Source organism: Dermacentor andersoni, chromosome 8 (genome assembly GCF_023375885.2).
Source record: "Dermacentor andersoni chromosome 8, qqDerAnde1_hic_scaffold, whole genome shotgun sequence".
Lineage (NCBI taxonomy): Eukaryota > Metazoa > Arthropoda > Arachnida > Ixodida > Ixodidae > Dermacentor > Dermacentor andersoni.
In genome coordinates, this window is record NC_092821.1 from 28499739 (window position 1) to 28521598 (window position 21860).

A 21860-nucleotide genomic window follows, 5' to 3' on the forward strand; every position below is an offset into this window, starting at 1 on the left:
GTCATAGGTTGCAGTGACACTAGCCTAAATTGTGAGCACTGTCAGGTTCCAGAAAAACTTGATCACATATTTTGCATTTGTCCCGTGTATGTGCAAGAACGACTGAAACTGGACTCTTCCATTGTAAACGTTGATAAGAGGCCACTATCAGTGAGTGCCTTTTGGGTTCTTGACCTAATGGAGACAGCGCAGTCTTGATTACAAGTGCCGCTGTAGCCTTCTTGCAAGCCACTGGGCAAGACATGGCTTTAGAGATGCCACAATGTTGTGGCCTTGTTATATATATGCACCTCCTTCTCATATCGTCATAATCATTCATCAGTCCTATTCCGCCTCGTCCCATTTCCCGAGTACAGAGTAGCAACTTCTCTGCCTTCCTGTAAATGAATTTATTTCGCTCTCTCTAGCTAGGAGTAACTGTGCATGTGTTGCACTTCAAAGAACCTCTTTGACGTCAACTTTGTTGACTGGGCACCATATGTGCCTCTGCGCATGTACTACTCTCCAACCACTAAAAATATTTAAGTTTCTTCATGGCTGAGTGGAGCCAAGCTCGTGTCATACAGACCGTTTTAGTGGTGAGGAGATACGTAGCCTCGAACCAGTGCCACTGCTCCGCTCTGTTGATCGCACTGGTATGTGCGGATTGCCATTTCTCCCATTGGCAGCTTAGAACGGTGTCGGTGTTATTGCAAATTACTGTGATTCTAACATGCTCCGTCTGTGATTGCTGTGATGCCAGATGACTCAAGGTCAGTGGGGTGTATTTGGTTGGAAAAGGAACTTTTGGAAGTGAATGTGAAGTGCAACATCAGCTGCGGCTACTCTGTGCATTCCGCTGCTGCCTTTGCAGACAAGCGTCGGCTTTGGATTGCAGGAGTGCCTTGAAAATCTTGGTGTTGGTGTTTGGTGCTACTACGGACCTTGAGCTCCCACACTGAAGCTGCAGGCAACCATGCTGAAAGGTTGAAAGGTGGAGGGAAGAAACAATTAATGGTGACAGTCAAGACCTTGGTCAAGTCATGGCTGACGGACCTGCCACGCCCTTAGGCTGGTAGGTCCAGCTGACCTTCCTACGCTGTTACGTTTCGCCTACAACGCGCGGTAATGCCGGCGCGGATGCAACGGACGCCGGGGCTTTGTTCAAAGCGGCGGACATTTTGGCCCGTTCGACGCCGCCGCAACGCCTCCCCGCCAAGCGTGTCCAGGCGTGTTTCAGTGCCACGTGTCTTCGTATGTGCGTGTGTGTGTGTGTGCCCACGCTTGTCAAAGCGCGGCAGCCGGGGAGCGGAGCTCCCCAAGTGAGGTGCCAGGAGGTCTGTCCGTCGGCGGGTTGGCGATGCGTCACTACACTCGGCTCACCATGTCTCTCGGCTCGACCGTGCGCGCCGTCGTGGGCTCATGCTCCGCCGTCGCGTGGGCTCATCCCGTGACCTTCCTTCTGGCCCGCGACGCCGAGAGTATAAGAGCAGCTGCCCCCGGACGCCAGGAGAGAGGCTCCGATTTGTACTGTTGAGTTACGTGCTCTCCCGTCTCTCCACTTCGGTCGACCTGACCGGCCGCTCTTTTGCTATGTTAGAATAAACAAGTTGTTCTGTTACCAGTCTACTCTTGCTTTGCCGGGACCTTCGGATGCTTCCAGTGCCCCAGGCCGCCAGGCCAACGCTACCCTTGGGGCTTGCGACCCATTGGCAATAACGGGCGTCAGCACCGAGACCCCAACAACGCGTATGGGGATGAAACTTGGTTGACCTTCTGGAATCCCCGACCACAATATATCATTAAGCATTCTCTTTCTTCTCAAAAATATGATCGGACTCTTAAAAGGAGCCACATGAAGTATTACAACAGAAAGCTCCCAGTGCAGACATTTTTCCAAAGTTTTGTTTATCCATTGACTGGACGAAAAAATCACTTGTGAGAAACAAGTCCATTTTTTGGAATCGAGAAGTTCCTACACGCAGTACTAGGAGCTGAATAGAAGGCAACACTCCTATTCTCTGGAGGTGTGCTAGTCAGTGTTGTGCAAGAACCAGAGTGAAACTCTGCAAAAGCAAGACACACTGGCAGACCTGAAAGTATCAATCACACCGCAACGCACTCTGAACACAGTACAAGGCGTGATATCAGAGCATGAACCGCTGAAGGAAACCGAAGTGGACCTTGTTGAAAACATCAGAAATCAAGCAATTAGATTTGCTTCTGGTACTGTTTGGTTCGTGTTCAATTTTGTCTCAAAAATCGCTATTTGCATACCCCTAGTTAGCAAGGCAGCCTGCACTGCATAACATAGCCAGCGCGTCAGTGCAGTTGTAATCTGCTGTATGTAAAATAAATGGCTAAGACATATGCATTGCCTACTGTCTTCCCAGGGGCCGGGACATCTACGAGCCACCACGCTTCATGACAGTTGCAGAAGCAGCTTCCCAGCTCCTTGAAATACTCCAAGTTAAGAAATCTGAAGGGTTTCCTGCATCAGAGTTGGGTAAGTTCGTGTCCCCTCCTATTGTGGTTAAATAAAGTAGTTTTGGTCATATAACCCCCCCCCCCCCCCCAAAAAAATATTTAACAGTAATGTTGGGGTACAGGTTATATGCGAATTGCGCCTTGAGGTGTGGCTTCATGGCAGCGTGCGCCAACAATGCTGTCAAGCTGCATCTCAAGGCAGCACGACATGCTCATTCGTGACGCCACATCTCAAGGTTCTCTGCCATTCAAAGTTCCGCCTAGGGAACACCACCCCTGCGTGTTGAAGCTCTCTTCTTCCTCCCATCATGGTTGCCAATTCTCGTCTTCTTTACGGGTCGCCATTTTGCCTTTAGTAGTTGGCAAATGGTGCACACGGCACTGGTGAAATAAAGCTTTGATCACAATGAGCTGCGTTCAATGGCTGTCCTTGCAGTGCAGCAGTAGCTGAAGATTACCAGCATCGCCGAAGAGGGGAGGAACAGATCTTCTGGCTGAAGATATTATGTGGATGAGCCATGCATCCGCGAGTGGAGACTGTTCTTGTAGAGGTGTGAGCGTCATTGTATGCTGTTAGTTCTGTAAGCTATGCGAGCGGTTCTAACTTGCACCTTTTTTTTTCAAGAAAATTTGGTTGAAAATTGCTTGGGCAGTGCAGTTCAGTAGGGAACCAAAACCAATACAGCCGACAACCGATAATTTGGTCTCCACGGGGAACGTAAATATGTCTGAACTATAGAATGTCCGAAAGAAACTAATGTATCCAAAGAAGATTACTTTATTTACGTTTTATGGTCCTTATGTAAGGAAGAAGTGGCTGATTCATTGCTGCACGCACTTCCACTTATATGCAACCCTGTCCACCTGTATTTCGGCCAGTTTTGTGTTGTCTCTACACGCCGATGCAAAGACTGCAAAGGCTCGAGTCAGATCCGCATGTGAAGGCTGCAGAGTACATGGCCATCATTGTCATCCAAGTTAGAGTCGCAGTTTGATAGTGGGAGAACTTGCTCAATTGTTTCATCATTGTCCTTCAAATGTAATGGCGGCAGGAATCAGCACACCACAGCCTAGCAGGTCATCAATGATGTCCACATTTGAGCTCATTGTGACCGGGCTCATTCGGACTGTGACTCAAGACTCATTCGGAGTCGTACTGCGAGGGCACCATTGGTGCGATCTGACGGGGACAGTCGATAACTTCACAAGAAAGACTTCTTGGAGCCAGCAGTGCCCTGCCTGGAACGCATACTAAAGAAACAAGCACAGAATGGTGGAACGCTGTCCGGAAGGCAAATTCAACAAACAAGAGTGGGCCATGCTTGGTGGTGCTGGAGTGGATGTGATGATCGGGGTGTTGGTGCAGCCTCACAATTCACTCAAAGCCTCCAAGATCAGCATTCGCAGTTAAATCTCTGAGGCGCAGTGCTGCAACCAAGACAAGGCCTCCGGGATTACCATCTGGTGTGCAATTTCTGAGGCCATACTTGATGTATTGTCGAGGTTGCCAGAGGAGATAATGGTGGCAGAGTCGGCATGTGCTGCAGCCACAGACAGAGTCCGGATATTGAAATGTAGAGCTGGCGACTGTCAAAAATATCGATCGTCTTTACTTATTAAGTCTATGGGGCCATTGGTGGTGCTGCAAAGCTGTCTGAATTACTGAGCATGTCTGAATTGTCGGTGTCCGATTTATCGATCGGCGACTGTACTGTATTTGCAGCAGCCTGCCTTTAGAGCCAGCCTAGCCATGGTCATTGCCATCACAAGGTGGCGACTACAGATGGCAACAGCACAAGTCTGCGCATAGCTCCATGACACCGATGCACCGCTTTCAGTCAGATTACGAAAGAACATCCAAATAATAAGGTGCATTCCATGCTAAGCTAGCAGCAACAAGTCGCATTATGTACTTTACATTCTGGAGAATCGCATTCGTCGCAGGACGAACCACCATAGTAGTTAGTAAAGGCATGGGCAGCATCCCTTTTGTGATTGTTGTGAAGTCGTTTGACAAATCATCATCATCATCATAATTCTTTATGGCCACTGCAGGACGAAAGCCTCTCCCTGCGGTCTCCAATAACCCCTGTCCTACGCCAACCAATTCCAACTAGCACCCGCAAATTTCCTAATTTCATCGCACCACCTAGTCTTCTGCCGTCCTCCACTGCGCTTCTTCTCTTGGTACCCATTCTCTAGCCCTAATGGTGCAACGGTTATCTAATCTGTGCATTACATGACCTGCCCAGCGCCATTTTTTTCTCTTGATGTCAATTAGAATATTGTCTGTACCTGTTTGCTGTCTGATCCAAATGGCTCGTTTTCTGTCTCACAATGTTGTGCCTAGCATTTATCGTTCCATCGCTCTTTGCGCGGTCCTTGACTTGTTCTCAAGCTTCTTTGTCAGTCTGCAAGTCTCTGTCCCATACGTCAGCACCGGTAAAATGCACTGATTGTATACCTTCCTTTTCAATGGTAACGGTAAGCTTCCAGTGAGGAGCTCACAATGTCTGCCGTATGTGATCCAACCCATTCTTATTCTGTGAATATCCTTCTCATGATCAGGTTTCCCTGTGATTAATTGACCTAGGTAAACATGCTCCTTCACAGACTCTAGAGGCTGACTGGTTATCCTGAACTCTTGTTTCCTTGCCCGGTTATTCATCGTTATCTTTGTCTTCTGCATATTAATCTTCAACACCACTCTTAACTCTCTCTGTTAAGGTCCTCAATCATTTGTTGTAACTCGTCTGCAGTGTTGCTGAATAGAACAATGTCATCGGCAAACCGAAGGTTGCTGAGGTATTCGCTGTCGATCCTTACTCCTAAGCCTTCCCAGTTTAATAGCTTGAATACTTCTAAGCACGCAGTGAATACCACTAGAGAGATTGCGTCTCCTTGTCTGATCCCTTTCTTTATAGGTATCTTCCTACTTTTCTTATGCAGAATTAAGGTAGCTGTGGAATCTCTGTAGATATTTTGCAAGATATTTACGTAAGCAGTCTGTACTCCTTGATTACGTAATGCCTGTATGACTGCTGGTATCTATACTGAATCAAATGCCTTTTCGTAATCTATGAAAGCCATATAGGGAGGCTGATTGTGCTCTGCGCATTTCTCATATTACCTGGTTAATAACATGGATGTGATCCATTGTACAGTATCCCTTCCTGAAGCTAGCCTGTTCCTTTAGTTGACTAAAGTCCAGTGTGGCCCTTATTCTATTGAAGAATATTTTAGTAAATATTTTATATAATACTGGGAGTAGGCTAATGGGCCTATAATTTTTAAGTTCTTTAACGTCTCCCTTTTTGTGGATTGGTATAATGTTTCCATTCTTCCAGTTTTCCGGGACCCTTGCAGTCGATAGACACTTCATATAGAGAGCCACCAGTTTTTCTAGCATTATGTCTCCTCCACCTCTGATTAAATCGACTGTTATTCCACCTTCTCCTCCCGCTCTTCATCGTTTCATGTCTTGCAGGGCCCTTCTGACCTCATAGCTAGTTATAGGAGGTGTTTCTGTATCCTGTTCATTTCCTGTATCCTGTTGTTTCGAATGGAGTACTCCCGAGTCCTCTGGGTACTGTACAGGTCAGCATAGAATTCTTCCGCTGCATTTATTATAGCTTCAAGATTGCTGATATTACCCTGCTTATCATTCAGTGTATGCATCTTGGTTTGTCCTATGCCAAGTTTCCTTCTCACTGATTTCAGGCTGTGTAGTCTTCCCGTGAACGCCCAATGCGAAGCGTCCTACTGACCTTTGGTTCCCATCGAGTCCTGATTGTACCCCTCATTTAAATCAAACCGCATTTTCAAAAGCAAGTCCTGGAACCATTACACCTTTTCACATACTCGGAGCACCTCGTACCTATTGTATCCCCATAGCCCTCTGCGCTTCATTATGGTTACATTTCTCTTTCTCTTTACTGTTATTGTCTTTTCCTGTGTTTCCGTATATCTTTTGCCTTCGTTGATCCATATACTTAGGTATTTGTATTCCCTTGCCCGAAGTATTTCCTGGCCCTGTATTGCCACTGTCTGTTCACTGTTTTCATTGACTACCATAACGTCGGATTTTCTGACACTAAATTTCAAACCCGAATTCTTGCCTTCCTGTCCACAGATATTAGCCAGACGTTGCATATCACTTTGCTTGTTAGCTAGGAAAAACATTGTCGTCCGCATAACAAAAACCTGGAAGTTTTCTGCTTTACTACTGTACCCGCCTGTTTGTATGAGAGATTAAACCCGATATTCTTCCCCCTGGCGCCTTTTCCATCCTCACCATGTAAATCATAAACAGCTGTGGGGATAAAGGGCACCCTTGCCTCGGTCCCTGTTGATATCAACTTTCTCCTCACTCCTCATCCCTTGCCATTCAACGCAAGCGGTATTTTCTAGGTAAATCTCTCTCAAAACGTGTAGACAATCGTCACTTAAAGGGAAGCTGAAAGGCTTTCCAGAAAAAATGAGTGAACATGTGTACATAATGGTTTTCAATCCTCCGAATTCGAATATCGTATCGAAATTGAGCGAAAGAAAGCGCAAATATATTTTATTTCGATGAAAAGTGCAGCAGCGGACACGCCCAGCTCGCGCGTCTCGTTTCCGCCTGTGATTGGTCGGGCGCCTCGTGACGTCAACTCTAGTGACCGACCGCTGCCGCTACACATGAAGCGCGGTGCCAGGTAGTTTGGTGCTGTAATGGAAAATTAAGAGGTAATGGAAAATTTAGAGAGACTGCGTTTTTCTGAGGAGTTCGGCGTTACTCCCTACATGTACGAGCCGATTGCAAAGAGCCGGCCTCTTGAAGAAGCAAACGATGCTGGTGCGAGCAGTGCTTTCGACGCGAACGAAAGCGAAGTCTTGGGATCTCCTCGTGTTGGAAATGCTCTTTGGTGAGTATGTTTTTTGCAAAGCGATCTAGTGATCTCGCCGATCTTTCGCCGATCTAGTGAGCTCGTTTCCGGTCAAACAACTGTAGTGTTGTGTTCCTGCATGCCTCCTCGTGGAACGTAAGCGGGGATGCGATCGTCGGCATTTGTGCGCTGTCCAAAGCTGTCGGCAATCTACAAAGACGGTTTAAAGGCGTGAAAAGCTTCCCGGTTCATGCAGTACGTGTAGTGACCTTCATCTGTGCGCCATCCGCACACTACTCGACGAGCCGACTTGACTGGCAAACCCAACGCACGTTTTAATGATAAATTCTGGTGATAATCGTCGTCACGGAAGTGGTTGGAGCACAGCACTGTTGTTCTTGAGGGCTTGAAATTCTTTCGCTTCACAGCAGCCTCCCACTTCGTTAAAAGCTTCTTGTCTTGTGGGAAGCAATGGAAGACAACATCGTCGTGGCCGCTGGTGCTCATGCAACCGTAGGCTGCACAGAAAGCCGGCATGATCGGCCCACCACTTCAGTTGATGCTGCGCACGTTGACTACCACTCTACATACACACAGACGCACAAACAAAGGAATGCAGGTCGACCGAAGCGGATTACGATGGCACGCACGCAGAAACAAGCACGGTCAGGCACGGTTGCGCAGGCTGCGAAGGAACAAAACATTAGAGTTGACGTCACAACACCGCGGTTTCCGATCTCCGCCCGCATCGTCAGCGTCAGCAGCAGCGTGCGGCATTGGACGGGGGGCGGAGCTACTGCGCAATTTTAACCGACGATTACGTCGCTCCTAATTGAAAAAAAAAAACAACCCAAATTTTACCTACATGGTTTATAAGGTTCCCGCATCCGTATATGAGCGTCTTATTGAATTTGACAGACTCTTCAGCTTCCCTTTAAGCCTTCCCCTTCCAGCATATCCCACAAAATGCTGCGGTCTACGTTGTCATATGCTCCTGTAATGTCTAAAAAGGCCACATATAACGGTCTGCTTTCTACTCTTGATATTTCAATACACTGAGTAAGAACAAATAAGTTATCATCCAAATGCCTACCTATTCTGAAGCCATTCTGAAGTTCTCCCAGAATGCCATTATTCTCTGCCCATGCTTGCAGCTTTAATTTGGTTGCATTGCTAGCCTGTATATTACCGATGTAATGGTCAACGGTCTATACGAGTGAATTCTATCTTTCTCCCCTTTACCTTTATAAATTAAATTCCTTCTGCTTTCTCGCCAACTGTCTGGTATTCGTCTATCTTTTAAAGTTTTTTCCACTGCTATCACTAGAGCTTCCTTACTTTTTGGTCCTAGTGCATTAATCAGCCTAACGGTAACCTCATCTAGCCCCGTGGCTGTGCTTAGGAATTTTCTCTTTTGCTTTCTTCCAGTTTAAATTTGTCAGCACCAGCTCCTTTTCCACTTGGGTCTCTTTCATGTTCTTTTTTCTTCAAATACAACCTCGTCATTGCGTTGGAAAGATATGGCTGTAATTTAGTGCTGCTTCCCCTTCCAGTTTGTTTCCATCTTCGTCTAGGATATGTTGTATTGTTGTTGAGTTCCTGCCTAATAATTTTATGTGGTTCCAAAATATTCTAGGTGCGGCCTTCTTTTTCTCTCGTATTTCTGACAACCAACATTCACTTTCGTCTTTTATCTTTGCTTGCACCAGTATTTGAACCATAGACTTTTTCTCCCAGTATGTTTACAATTTACTGGCCACTTCATCCTGCGGCAACTGTGCTTTCTTTGCTTGCCTGTGCTCTCGGGATGCTTATCTCCCGGTTCCGCCAGCTTTTCGGTGTCTTTTGTCCTTTCCAATGACCATGTTGCTTCTCTTTCCGTATTTCTATCATTGTTACACTTAGAAGCTCACTATATGCCCATTCTTTACTTGGCCATTTGCCAAGTTCTTCCTTGACTGTAGTGACTATATTTATTTGTTCAGCGTTCAAATTTGGACTGGCCATTTTGCACTCCTTGCTCTCTGTCCCAAATACATATCCGATTTTCAAAATGATGCAGTTGTGGTCTCTCCCTATGCTTCTATACCCTTCCTCATCAATGACCATTTCTCTCAACTAATGAATTACTTTTGCCATCAGACAGTAATCAATGATTGATTGCCGGTTTCACACTTCCCATGTGATCTGACCTTCACATTTAGGCCCTGTATTCATGATAACGAGGTGATGTTGCTCACAAAGGTCTAGTATTGACTTCCCGTTATTGTCGGTATAGCCATCTAAATCTTGTATGTGGGCATTCATGTCACCTAATAGGATATTTCAGCATCATTGCCGAAACTCTTAATATCAGCTGATGCATCCACTAACTCTTTATTCTCCGTTGTGCAATTATTTCCGGTCCACAGATAAGTAATGCTTAGCCAAGTTGTTTCCCCACTCATTGTACCTGATAACCAAAGATGCTCTTGACATTTTGAATTTACTCTTTTCCATTTGGCTCCCTGATGGATGAGCATTTCGACTCCTCTTCCCTTTCTTTCCGACTTAGTTCTGTTGCACCCTTCCCAAACATAATTCTCGATCACTGGCGGCTCTTCCGAGTCTCTAAGGTGCGTTTCTGTAATCGCATACACCCCTATTTGTTCTCTATTTAACTGCTCCTCAGTCTCTGCCCACTTTTCCTTTCTTCTGCCGCCCTGCATATTTATGTAGCCTATTGCATTGCGAGCTCTCTCTCTCTTGCTTTCCTCCTTTTTCTGTTATCGACGGCGATGCTATTCTGAGGTTCCCTTAGGGGACCTTCTTCATTACTACTTACTCTGGCCTCCTGAGTGCCCGTGGGTCCGCTAAAAAAGCAACAGCGCGACCAGCAAGTCACCAGCCCACTTCTCGTACAAGCCTGTAATTGAAGTGGATCCCGGCTCGTTGAAAACCACCACACCTTCTCACTTCCCTGTTTACTTCAACAACCTCAAAGCCGTTCTCCCAGCTCATATTCTATATCGCCTCATTAGCAGCCACTATGGCTCTGTACGTGACTAACTTACAGGCACCTCCGGCACCGTGCACACCACTCTCTGCACCTGAGGGGACAGCTCGTGCAAGTCGTCCACCCCCTTACCAAGCACTGAGCTAGTCCTGTTTAGGACGTCATTTAGCCCACCTGCTACTATGACAGGGTTGCACATGTGGGCATTTTCTGCGAGCTTTGCTTTTGCTTGCTCCATGACAAAACCCAGCGTCCGCCCTGGAAATGTCCCTACCGCCACTCTTTTATTGCTTTTCACCCTCTCCACAATTGCTTCTGAGCACGTAGTCAGGTTTTAGACACCGGCGATAACCACCATTTTACTCTCCTTCCTCTCCCTGCTTCCCTTTGTCCTTTTCCGCGTATTCGGACTCGAAAGGAACATTGACCCCTGCGCTGCTGCTTTTTCTGTGCGGCGGCCTCAAGGTAGGTGCTGCTCTTTACAGCTAACCCCTCACCACGTTGCACGCATTCCATGTGCTTTGCTGGCACTCCCTCCTGTCACGTCGGGGGCTGTGTTCTATTGTCATGACCATTCTCGTTCACAATGGCAGCCCTGTTCAGATTTTCCTCCGCTGCTTCAAGTCTTTTTTTCCACTACCCTCTGTGCATCCCGCTCCCTATTTAGCTCATTTTTGAGCTCTTCAACTTGTTTGACAAGCTCTTCCTGGAAAGGCTCCATTTTCTTCAGCCTAGCATCGACATCACAGTGTGTGCCGATTGACTCCCTCTCCATTCTCATCCATCCCCTCATCTGCCTTGAGGGACCCCCCCCCCCCGCATACTGCCTGCTTTCCCAGCTTTCTTGCCATGTAGTGCACGGCCTTTTCTAATGCAAATACTATAATACTATAATAATGCAGAGCACGTGCCTTGTAGCAAAAACTGATCCGCACAGGATCTAAATCCTTCAAATGTCACAATGTAATCCACACCAAAGTTTTAAAAGCAATCAATGCCGCAGAGACGTATGGTATGACACGTTTTCACACGTTTTAAACCACGCGGCCACGTTCTCACTTTCCTACAAAAACGCACACAGTAAAATCACTAACAACTATTTGTCTTGCCACTTCCAAGCTACTATTTAAAGGCTATAAGGACTTAACATCCCACCCGGTTTCACGTGTTGAAGCACGTGGCGTTAAAGGACGCTCTGACTATCCTGCTCAACCAAATGTACACGAAACACACCCGGGCACAAGAAAAAAGAGAGACAAAAAGAAAACTACCCAATTATTATCTTAAAGTCTAAAAAGATCAGTAAATCAAAAACATAAGCAAGCTCAAAGCCTGCACAAAAACTTACGGTTTCGTCGCCGTCACGGAGCCCTGAAAAGCATGCTATTCGTTGCCCTCTCTCTCGCAACGCCCCCTCCTCGTAAATGTTTTCACGCCATGTTGTAATGTTGTAATCCTGTGTTCTTGCATGAGTTTAGTAGGGGTTTAGAATTGTACTAATATCTATACATCTGTCTTACGTGTAGGCCTCTATACAGCCTTTATTTTAGATCATAGTCTAAACTCACAATCTTGCTAAATCAAAACACATCCTGGCACTCTTGGGCCTTAGATGCCCTTGCGCCAATGAACTTCAATCGTCATCATCAAGTTTAGTAGGGGAGTCGCACCTTTTATATTTACCAAAAATGAATCTAATTGCTTTTTTTTGCAACATCTCAAGTTTATGTATATCCTGCTTAGTTTCTGGATCCCAAATTACGGAAGCATATTCTAATTTCGACATTATGTAAATATTGTATGCTAGTAACTTTAACTTTGCTGGAGCTTTGTTTAGTTTCCTTCTTAGGAAACTCAACTTCTTAAATGCTGATGCGCATATATCTGAAACGTGCCTTGACCAGGATAATTCAGAAGTGTAACGCCTAAATACTTATAGCTTGTAACCTTCGCTATTTCTTGGTTACAAAGTGTATAGGAATAAGAACTAGGCTGTAATTTGCATGTAAATGTTAATAAGACTGTTTTTTGCATGTTAATTTCCATATCTCAAGTTCGACACCACTGCTCAATCTGTAACAATTGGTCCTGCAATACAACGTGATCACTTTCACACAACATCTTGTATATAGTACAGTCATCAGCAAAAAGTTTTATACACACTGTATCAGACAAAATTTCAATGAGATCTTTCACATAAACTAGGAAAAGCAAGGGTCCGAGTACACTGCCCTGAGGCACACCAGAAGAAACGGAGCATATCAGACGCACTCATCCACTACAACAAATTGTTTTCTGCTATGCAAGTATGCTTCAACCCATTTCACTAAGTAGCAGGGAAGGCTGGTTAATTTCGGCTTATGTATTAGTTTTGTATGTGACACCTTGTCAAACGCCTTGCTAAAGTCTATAAAAAATGCATCTATTTGCCCCGAGTGGTCCAATGTCGTCATAAGGTCATGTACAGTGGTGAGTAACTGAGTCATAGTAGATCTTCCCTTGGTAAATCTGTGTTGATAAGGAGAAAAAAAATTTATTATTAGATGAGGAAGACCTTATATATACAGCTATGACGTGTTCCATAAGTTTCAAACAAGTAGATATAATCGACACAGGCCCATAATTTGTTATGTTAAGCTTGTTGCCTTTCTTAAAAATCGGCACGTGTGCTATCTTCCAGTCATCAGGAAGCTCACTAGTGGTTAAAGAAAGCTTAAAAAGATTTGCCAAGTAGCCTGCAATCTGCACTGCAAAGCATTTCAAGAGTGCAGTAGGGACGCCATCCCTACCCACGCTTTCTTCTCGTTGAATTTACGTAGCATAGATAGAACCCCCTCGCTTGTTATCACTGGTACTCGTGTTATCACTGGTCTTCGAAAGTTCCTTGTGTATGCTGTAGTTGTCATTAGGGAAAAAAGCACTATGAAAATATACAATGAATGCATGAGCTATATCAGCTGTGTTTTCGACAAGGTGATCGTTTACTAAAATTTTTTGAATAGACTCATTTGTCTTTCCGAGGTAACGCCAAAATTTTGATGGATCAGTTCTCAGAAATTCTGGAAATGAAAAAGTGAAGTAATTATGCTTTGCTTGTTGCACCTTGCCAATTTATTTCTCAGTTCCATGAGGGTCTTCTTCCACATATTTTGTTTCTTTCTCAATCGTTTTAGTTTACGTTTAATGTGGATGATTTCATGACTAACCCACGGATTCTTGCAATTTTTAGTAGCCCTCCTCATAGGTACAATGTTTTTAGTACCGAATGACACTACTTGTTTAAGGTGACACCATAGGTCATGAACATTCCCAGAATGAGCATCAGTAACTAGTGTTTTCTCTCAATAATCAATAATTGAGGTATCATCACTTCGTTCAAAATCTCTATGATTTGTCGCACTAGACCGACTATATCTGGCATCCCTGGGACACGACCAGGTGAAAAACAACAATTTATGGCCTGAAATACCTGGCTCAACAGCAATAGTACCTTTAGAAAAAGATTCACTGACAAAAAAAAGAAGGTTAAGAAGTGCTTGCTCTCTAGTAAAATCACATACAATTTGTTCAACATTCAAAGCAAGTGTTATATCAAGAATAGCATCCATATTAGCGCATTCACCGTACGCCAAATGTTTCCAGTTTATGGATGGCAAGTTGAAGTCTCCTGTTATGATATTTCGTTTGCAAAACTTAACCAATTGGTCACACAATCTAGGAAGAAAAGACTCATCAGCATCAGGTGCCCTGTAAGCCGCATGGAGTACAAACAACAACTAATTCGTTGTGATGTTTAGAAGCAAGCTCTCATGATCTTCGATCTGTTGCATGACATGAACAACTATACCAGACTTAGCAATCACTGCAATTCCCCCACTACTTGAACCATGATCGTGTCGATATATGCTAATACCAGGTGGAATGATTTCACTATCACAAATGTTTTCATTTAACCAGGTTTCATCAAAACTGTAAGCCCCTCTACGGGCGGCTGCAAAGCAAAGTCAATAACACGGCGCGGGCCATCTGGGCAGGGGCATGCGTCTCGACGAGATTGTTTGGCACACTTGAGTAATGGCTGTCAATGGTTGACACGGAGCGGGGCCTTGGAAGCAAGCAAAGTAACCACGCTGTCGGCACCCATGGCTGCCGCACAGTTCGCGGAGCGGAGAGGACCACCAGCACCACAGTAGCGGTCGCGCATCACGGTACAAAGGGAGCTTCGAACCCCCGTCGCATTGCGCTTCATCGGAATCCCCGCAGGCGTTTTCCTTGCGCGCGGCCAGCTGGCGGGTGTGAACTCATTCACAGCTTGAGGCTCCCCGAACGGGCGTCAAACGCCGTAATGGGCGTGCGCGTCTGACTTCCGCGGTGCTCTGATGGGTGCCCTTGGAGAATGCGTGGTTCGGGTCTGGATGCGGGCAACGGCGATCGCGCGGCATCAAGCAGGTGCGTCAGCCTCATTACTTTTTATGGGTTTGCACCGCGCGCTGACCAGCGTATGGATTCTTTGAGCCGCACAAGAGCCTACGGTTTTGTCTCGGTTCCGAGGCGCCGTGGGAACGTCTTCTTCGACTTACGGCCCGGACACGAGGCCGACCTTGGCGGGTGGACAATTATCCCGTGCTCGACTGGCCAATCACGCACGCAAGTTCTGCTGAACGCAGTGATTCGTGAACGGATTGTCCAGTTGAGACGCAAGCCGGCGGTAATTTGCCAGCAATGATTTTGGGCGGAGCGTTGCGTCTAGAAGACGTGGCCGCAGCGCTCCGATCGGGAGTCCTGGACCTGGCTTCGGTGCTAAGCACCATCAGCTCTGCCGAAATAGGGTCGCCCTATGTGGTCCAAACCAGTGTAACTATTTGTAACCCATGTACTATTGAAATTATGCAATCTTGTAACTGAACTTTGTAATTTTATCTGTAAATACAAGTTTTTGTTTGTTCGTTACTGCAGCGTCTTTGTCCTTCGAGCCTAAGTCACCCATTGAGCCACCTGTGCAGACCGTCTCTGACGGTGCGTCTCGGACGTTGACGGTGGGGGTGAATTTCAACGAACCAATCGATTGATCGTTGGCATCGAACTCTTACTGGCGCAGTCGACAGGATAGGTTCGGAAGACAAGCTAAACGCTATCAAGACAGCGGTATATCTGCCAGAGTGGTATCCCAAGAGCTAGCAGCACCTCCGGTGTCTGCAATTGGCTCAAGCCTTGGAGGAGGAAGCCCAGCAGCGAGACATCGCTAGGTGATGCACCTCAGCGAGTAAGCCATCGAGGCGCCGACTGAACCCCAGCAAGGAAGCAGCCCGAGCGAGAGCGACGCAGGAAAATCTAGACCCTCGTCCACCATTGATCCTCGTCTGAAACGTGAGTTTCCTTTCCTCTTACTGTTCAGTCACTGCGGGGCTTCGGAGCTAATTATGATGCAGAACGACAGGGAGGAGGAGGATGGTCAAAGGGAGAGGGGTAGCAGTGATAGTGAAAGCGAGCCCTTTCTGTCTGAGCGGGTGATGGAGTTTAGACTAAAAATGGCTCAGGAACGTCGCCAAGGTCTTGCCCTTGAACTGGAGCTCGCCAGGGCACGTATAGCGTCACCGTCGAGTAGCTGGGGCGGCAGTGGCAGAGCACTTGAGAACGACAAAAGCACGGAATGGCGTAAATATTCAAAATTGTTAGTTGGCGCTTTCCCCAAATTTCCCACAGACGCCGAGGTCCCCTTATGGTTCGAATCTGTAGAGCACACTTTGGAGGCCTATGAGGTGCCGCCAAGCTGTTGGGGTCAGATTGTTTTTCCGCTCCTAGCGGAGTGCATTGAGTACCTGTCAACACGGTTGACTCCTGCACAACACCGTGACTATGAAGCTTTAAAAGAAATCGTCCTTGATGAGCTGCGGTTGTCTCCAGTTGAATATCAAAAAAGGTTCTTTGGAGTACGGAAGCGGAAGACCGAGACGTGGAAGAGTTTCACGACTCGTCTTGCCAGCTATCTAAATTTTTATGTGGCATCAAGGGACGTGTCAAATTTTGCAGAGCTGCTAGAACTCTTGGTGGCTGACCAGCTGAAAACAGTGTTGTCGGAAGAGGCGTTCAGGTACGTCAGGCAGCGAGAGGGTGCAGGGTGGTACAAGGCCTCGGAAATTGCTAGAATTTTGCAGACTTTTGAAGACGCTCACGGCCACGTAGACATACCTAAGGGGCAACCTCGGGACACCAGCAGTAAGGGCCCAGAAATTACAACTGAGAACCGCAGCAGCAGTGGTTTGGTTTCGCACCAAGGACAGAGGGCAAAACCAAAATCTCCATATCCGCCCACAGGACAGCAGAGGCCAACAATTTGCTTCGAGTGCGGGTCGGCTGGGCACATTAGGCCAAATTGTCCGCGCATCCGTGAAAGGCTGGCGCAGACGGCCGCCCAGCAGGAACAGCCAGAGAGGCTCGCCGCTCGGGTCTCGCTAGAGAACCCAGCCGCGGGTGACCGCTTGTTGTCTGTAGCTCTCAATTGTAGGGGCCGAACAATGAAGGCAATAGTGGATACAGGCACAGAGATAACTGTAGTTCACGAAAGCGCTGTACCACAGGAATTAGCACAGTTGCACGGTAGCGTAAATCTCCGTGCAGCATTTGGTGAACGGATCGAAGCCAAACTCGTAGCGCTACTGCTGACGCTAAAACAGGGCCAGCCCGCGTTTCCCAAAGTGAAGGAGGCGACAGCAGTGTTGTGCGCACTCACTGATAGGCTGACCATGAGCGCGGACTGCCTGCTCTCAGCGGAAGATTGGAGCGTGCTCCAGAAGGGTCGGGACGAGACTTGTGAGCCGCCCCCCAACAAACTCCCGCCGAGCAGCAGCGCAGATCTGATTACAGCCGTAGGACTAGATGGGGAACGGGTTAATCCCGAACAGCCGGTTACCGGTGCAAGCAGGGCCGATGCGCTGCATCCGAACGAGGAAAGGGCAGAGGAAGAATCCCGCAGTAGCTCCGATACCGTGAGGGGGGATGCCGGGATGTTAAGTGAGGAACAAAAGAGTGACACGACTCTCAGCATGGTTCTTGGCAGTAGGGCCCTCCTGCCCGCAGACAGTATATCACATTTCGAACCACCAGAGCAAGCGTTAGTGAACGAGGTGTTTCAGACACATGCCGCCTTGTTTACCGCCGAAATGGGGATAGCGCGAGTGAGCGAGCACCGCATAAAACTGATGGAAGGAGCCGCGCCAAAACGTTGCCACCCCAATCGCATTCCGTGGTCTCCTGAGGCCAACGAGGCTTTCGAAGGTCTCAAAGGTGATGTGTGCAGTGCCGTAGAGCTGGCGACTCCAGATTCAAGCAAGCCATTTTGGCTGTTCACCGATACCTCTGCAATTGCTGTGGGGGCATGTCTAGCTCAGATGACCGAGAATGGCACAGAGTGTCCCATTGCTTTCGCCAGCCACCGCTTCACGCCCACTCAGATGCGGTGGTCTACGATTGAACGCGAGGCGTTTGGCATCATTTCAGGTCTCAAAAAGTTCGACATGTGGGTCTTTGGCATGAAAATATTGGTATCCGACCATAACCCTGTAACGTACATCTCTCAGTCCATGCCTCAGAGAGCAAAATTGACACGTTGGGCTTTAGCGATGCAGCGCTATGATATAGTGGTGCGACACAGAAGGGGAATCATACATAGTAACGCCGACGCACTTTCGCGTCTGACGAATCATTGCTGGGAAAAGGATGTAAAAGACAGGGAACCCGCAGTGACGGACAGTGGAGGCGAGGGAACAAGTGTGGTGTGATGTGATACGACTGCGGTAACCACACAGACGACCTTGGACAATGAACTCATGCGTCCGTATTTCTGCGTACCTTGTTCTTTTAGTGTGTTTATTTTGGTGAGTGTCGTCTTGTAAGCTGCATGATATACGTTTGTATGTTTTCCTCCCAAACTAGAGGCTGACAGTGTCCTTCTGGCTCATATTTGTACGATGCTGCATACGAGTTTCATGAAGCGAGCCCTGTTGCATCAGGGAAGCCTTACCATTTTTTTTTCGTTTGTATATTTGCTTTATGTGTGTCTTGGTTGTACCTATTTTACGGTAAAATGTATTCATGTGTTCACACTTTTTACGTAATGTGCCACATACAGTGCTCATCATAAAGCGCTGGCATTTAGTTGTGTTGTTTCAGTAAGCGAGCCAGCGCTGTACATTGTTCTTTGTTGCTTACTGTCATGAGCAAGGCGCGGCTCACGCATTTCCTACGTGTGCGAATTCAGACCATCGTTAAAACGCGCTGCCTAAGCTTGGCTGGTAACTTTTATTTGTCATGTCCAGATGCGGCGTATGTACAAGTTTACACGCAGCCTGTTTTTGTTTTGGTTTCTGCTTCGACAACACTGTAAGCGAGTTGTCTCATCTTGGGTGGGGGGTGTAAGCCCCTCTACGGGCGGCTGCAAAACAAACTCAAAAACACGGCGCGGGCCATCTGGGCAGGGCCATGCGTCTCGACGAGATTGTTTGGCACACTTGAGTAATGGCTGTCAACGGTTGACACAGAGTGGCCGGCTGGAATGCGGCCGGCTGGCGTGCGGCCGTCTGGCGGGTGTGAACTCATTCACACCTTGAGGCTCCCCGAACGGGCGTCAAACGCCGTAATGGGCGTGCGCGTCTGACTTCTGCGGTGCTCTGGTGGGTGCCCTTGGAGAATGCGTGGTTCGGGTCTGGATGCGGGCAACGGGGATCACGCGGCATCAAGCAGGCGCACCAGCCTCATTACTTTTTATGGGTTTGCACCGTGCGCTGACCGGCGTATGGATTCTTTGAGCCGCACAAGAGCCTACGGTTTTGTCTCGGTTCCGAGGCACCGTGGGAACGTCTTCTTCGGCTTACAGCCCGGACACGAGGCCGACCTTGGCGGGTGGACAATTATCCCGTGCTCCTCTGTGACAGTTTGGCTTGCAAACAATTGCTTGTTTATGGCGCCGCATGGCCTTCGGTTTCTTGGAATCCGGTCGCGTTGCGCACGTGTTCGAGCACTGAAAACATGGTCCCGACGTTCCTGGGCTTTTGGGTTTTGTGAATGTATTTTGTTGGTCAGTGCTTGTTGCGCCGGCTGTTCTCGTGAGCCGTTTCTCGGAACTTGCGACGTGCACAGCTGGTGTGACCCTCACCCCTTTGTTGTTGTATATTGTGTATTTCGGGTGAGGATTCTACACTGTGAACTGTACTAAAAAAGATGTTCTTTGATTGATGGTTGTTCGACTGGCCAATCACGCACACAAGTTCTGCTGAACGCAGTGATTGGTGAACGGATTGTCTAATTGAGACGCAAGCCGGCGGTAATTCGCCAGCAAAGATTTTGGGCAGAGCGTTGCGTCTAGAAAACGCGGCCGCAGCGCTCCGATGGGGAGTTCTGGACCTGGCTTCGGTGCTAAGCACCATCGGCTCTGCCGAAATAGGGTCGCCCTATGTGGTCCAAACCAGTGTAACTATTTGTAACCCATGTACTATTGAAATTATGCAATCTTGTAACTGAACTTTGTAATTTTATCTGTAAATACAAGTTTTTGTTCGTTCGTTACTGCAGCGTCTTTGTCCTTCGAACCTAAGTCACCCATTGAGCCACCTGTGCAGACCGTCTCTGACAGTGCGTCTCGGACGCCGATGGTGGGGGTGAATTTCAACGAACCAATCGATCTATCGTTGGCATCGAACTCTTACTAAAACCATTAAGTGAGGGCCATAAATAACAAAATTTCAAGTTCATCTATTTTGTTGACAATGCTCCTGGCATTCAAAGAAAGGATGCGCAAAAATTTTTCAGAGATCTGTGATTGCTATGATTCGGATGCCTTGCTGTCAGCAGCTAGAACTGGAACATGTGTGGAAGATGTATCATCCCATATGTAAAGCGTTTTTCCAGTGCGAAGTTTATCATTTACAAGTGACACTTTCTTGCCCGGCATCTAACCCTGGCATATTCTATGATGCCAGGGTTAGCGCAGAGTATAAGGTCTATTTCATTTCTAGTCTCGCCATTTGGGCTTCTATATAAAGTATTATAAGTATATCGTTGTAACTTCAACAGAGCTTCTTTTTTGGCTAAATTGGTTATAAATGAACAGCATATCGTATTGAGGCAACTTTGGCAAAGCTGAAGCACTAGCTGTAGTTGTCTAATTTTTTTATTTACAGGCTTTGAATTGAATCTTAACAGACGACATGTACAATTGGTGGTCAGCAGATGTAACCGAAATCCCAGCACCTCACAGTGGCAGTGGCGGCATTTTTTCAGTTTTAGCATGAAAAATTGACTTTTTGAAGCCTTTTGTGATGTGTCCAGTCGAAGTTCAGTTGTAAAGTGTTGTGCTGACACTGCTCTTATCTAACATGATAAAGTTGAAGCTTGGACGAGTTGTTGATTCAATGTCAACATGACTGCATAGTGCAAAAGACAAGGAAAAAAGAAAGAACACAACACAGGTGCTGACTTCAACTGAAGTCAACTGAAGTTGAAGTCAGCGCCTGTGTTGTCTCCTTTCTTCTGCCCTCATCTTTTGCGCTGTGCATTCATGTCGATATTGCTCCTATCTGCACTCTCTAACACTAGACCTTATACGTGGTCTGAATCTGAAATTTTGTTGCAGCTAGTCTTTAGTAAGAGCTGCATTGCAGTATTACTATTACTAATGGTGCTACTGCTAGTAGTAGTACTGTTGTTTTTATTAGTAAAAAAAGCTCTTTGAGCACCTTAGCATGGAACACCTTTCAGTAGATACCTGAACTTTTTTCGAAAAAGAAAAAAAAAAACAGCGTGCTTACTTTTTATTTTTTCAGAGATTTGCAGTGTGTTGCATTTCTGTTGCATTCTTCTTTTCAGCCTACGACGAAAATAGTGCCTGCATTGGTTTGGCTCGCGTTGGCATGGAAACGCAGCAGATCACATGCTGTTCACTGAAAGACATGGCAAGCTGCGACTTGGGAAGCCCCCTGCACAGTCTGGTGATTCCTGGGAAACTTCACCCAATGGAAATCGACATGCTAAGGCTCTTTGCGACCAATAAGACTTGGTTCGACTCAGTCTGCAAAGATGGAAATTGATTTATGAGCTGCGAGTAAATATGTGATCTCTCAAAAATTTGTCTTGTCATTGATTTTGCTGATGTCGTTCCAAGTAACGTTGGGCTCGGTGCGCTACCGCACTCTAAGAAAAAATTTCCGTGATCATGTTTCTAAACAATAATTGTCGGTCATCGTGCGTGCCTTTCCTCTCTTAATGCAGTGCGTCGTGTAGTCAGGTCACAAAACGCCATGCACGTGTCAGCGTGACATAACATTCTTGACAGGAAAGTTCAAAGTGCAGATTGTTAAAAAAAATGCACGCTAGATAGAAGGCGATTTTTCCTGGATAGAGAAGCCTTCTACCCCTGAACACAAAAGGTTGTGATTAAGAAAACAAAACACTGTATTTGCGATTGTAATGCGCACCTTTTTTTAAATAAACGGTGCATTCAAATTTGCTTGCGCATTACAATCGTAACTAATTTCTCA

The 21860-nt window shown here is 46.8% G+C and overlaps 1 protein-coding gene across 1 annotated transcript in view; it reads left to right on the plus strand.

Moving 5' to 3' along the window:
• Positions 1-21447, plus strand: part of LOC126526299 (diphthine methyl ester synthase-like) — a 61244-nt gene extending 39797 nt beyond the window's left edge. The window contains exons 7-8 of the mRNA XM_050174205.3: positions 2373-2485; positions 21190-21447. Coding sequence (XP_050030162.1) covers positions 2373-2485; positions 21190-21410 — 334 coding nt within the window. The 3' untranslated portion in view covers positions 21411-21447. The remainder of the gene's footprint in view (positions 1-2372; positions 2486-21189) is intronic.
• Positions 21448-21860: the final 413 nt, after the last annotated feature.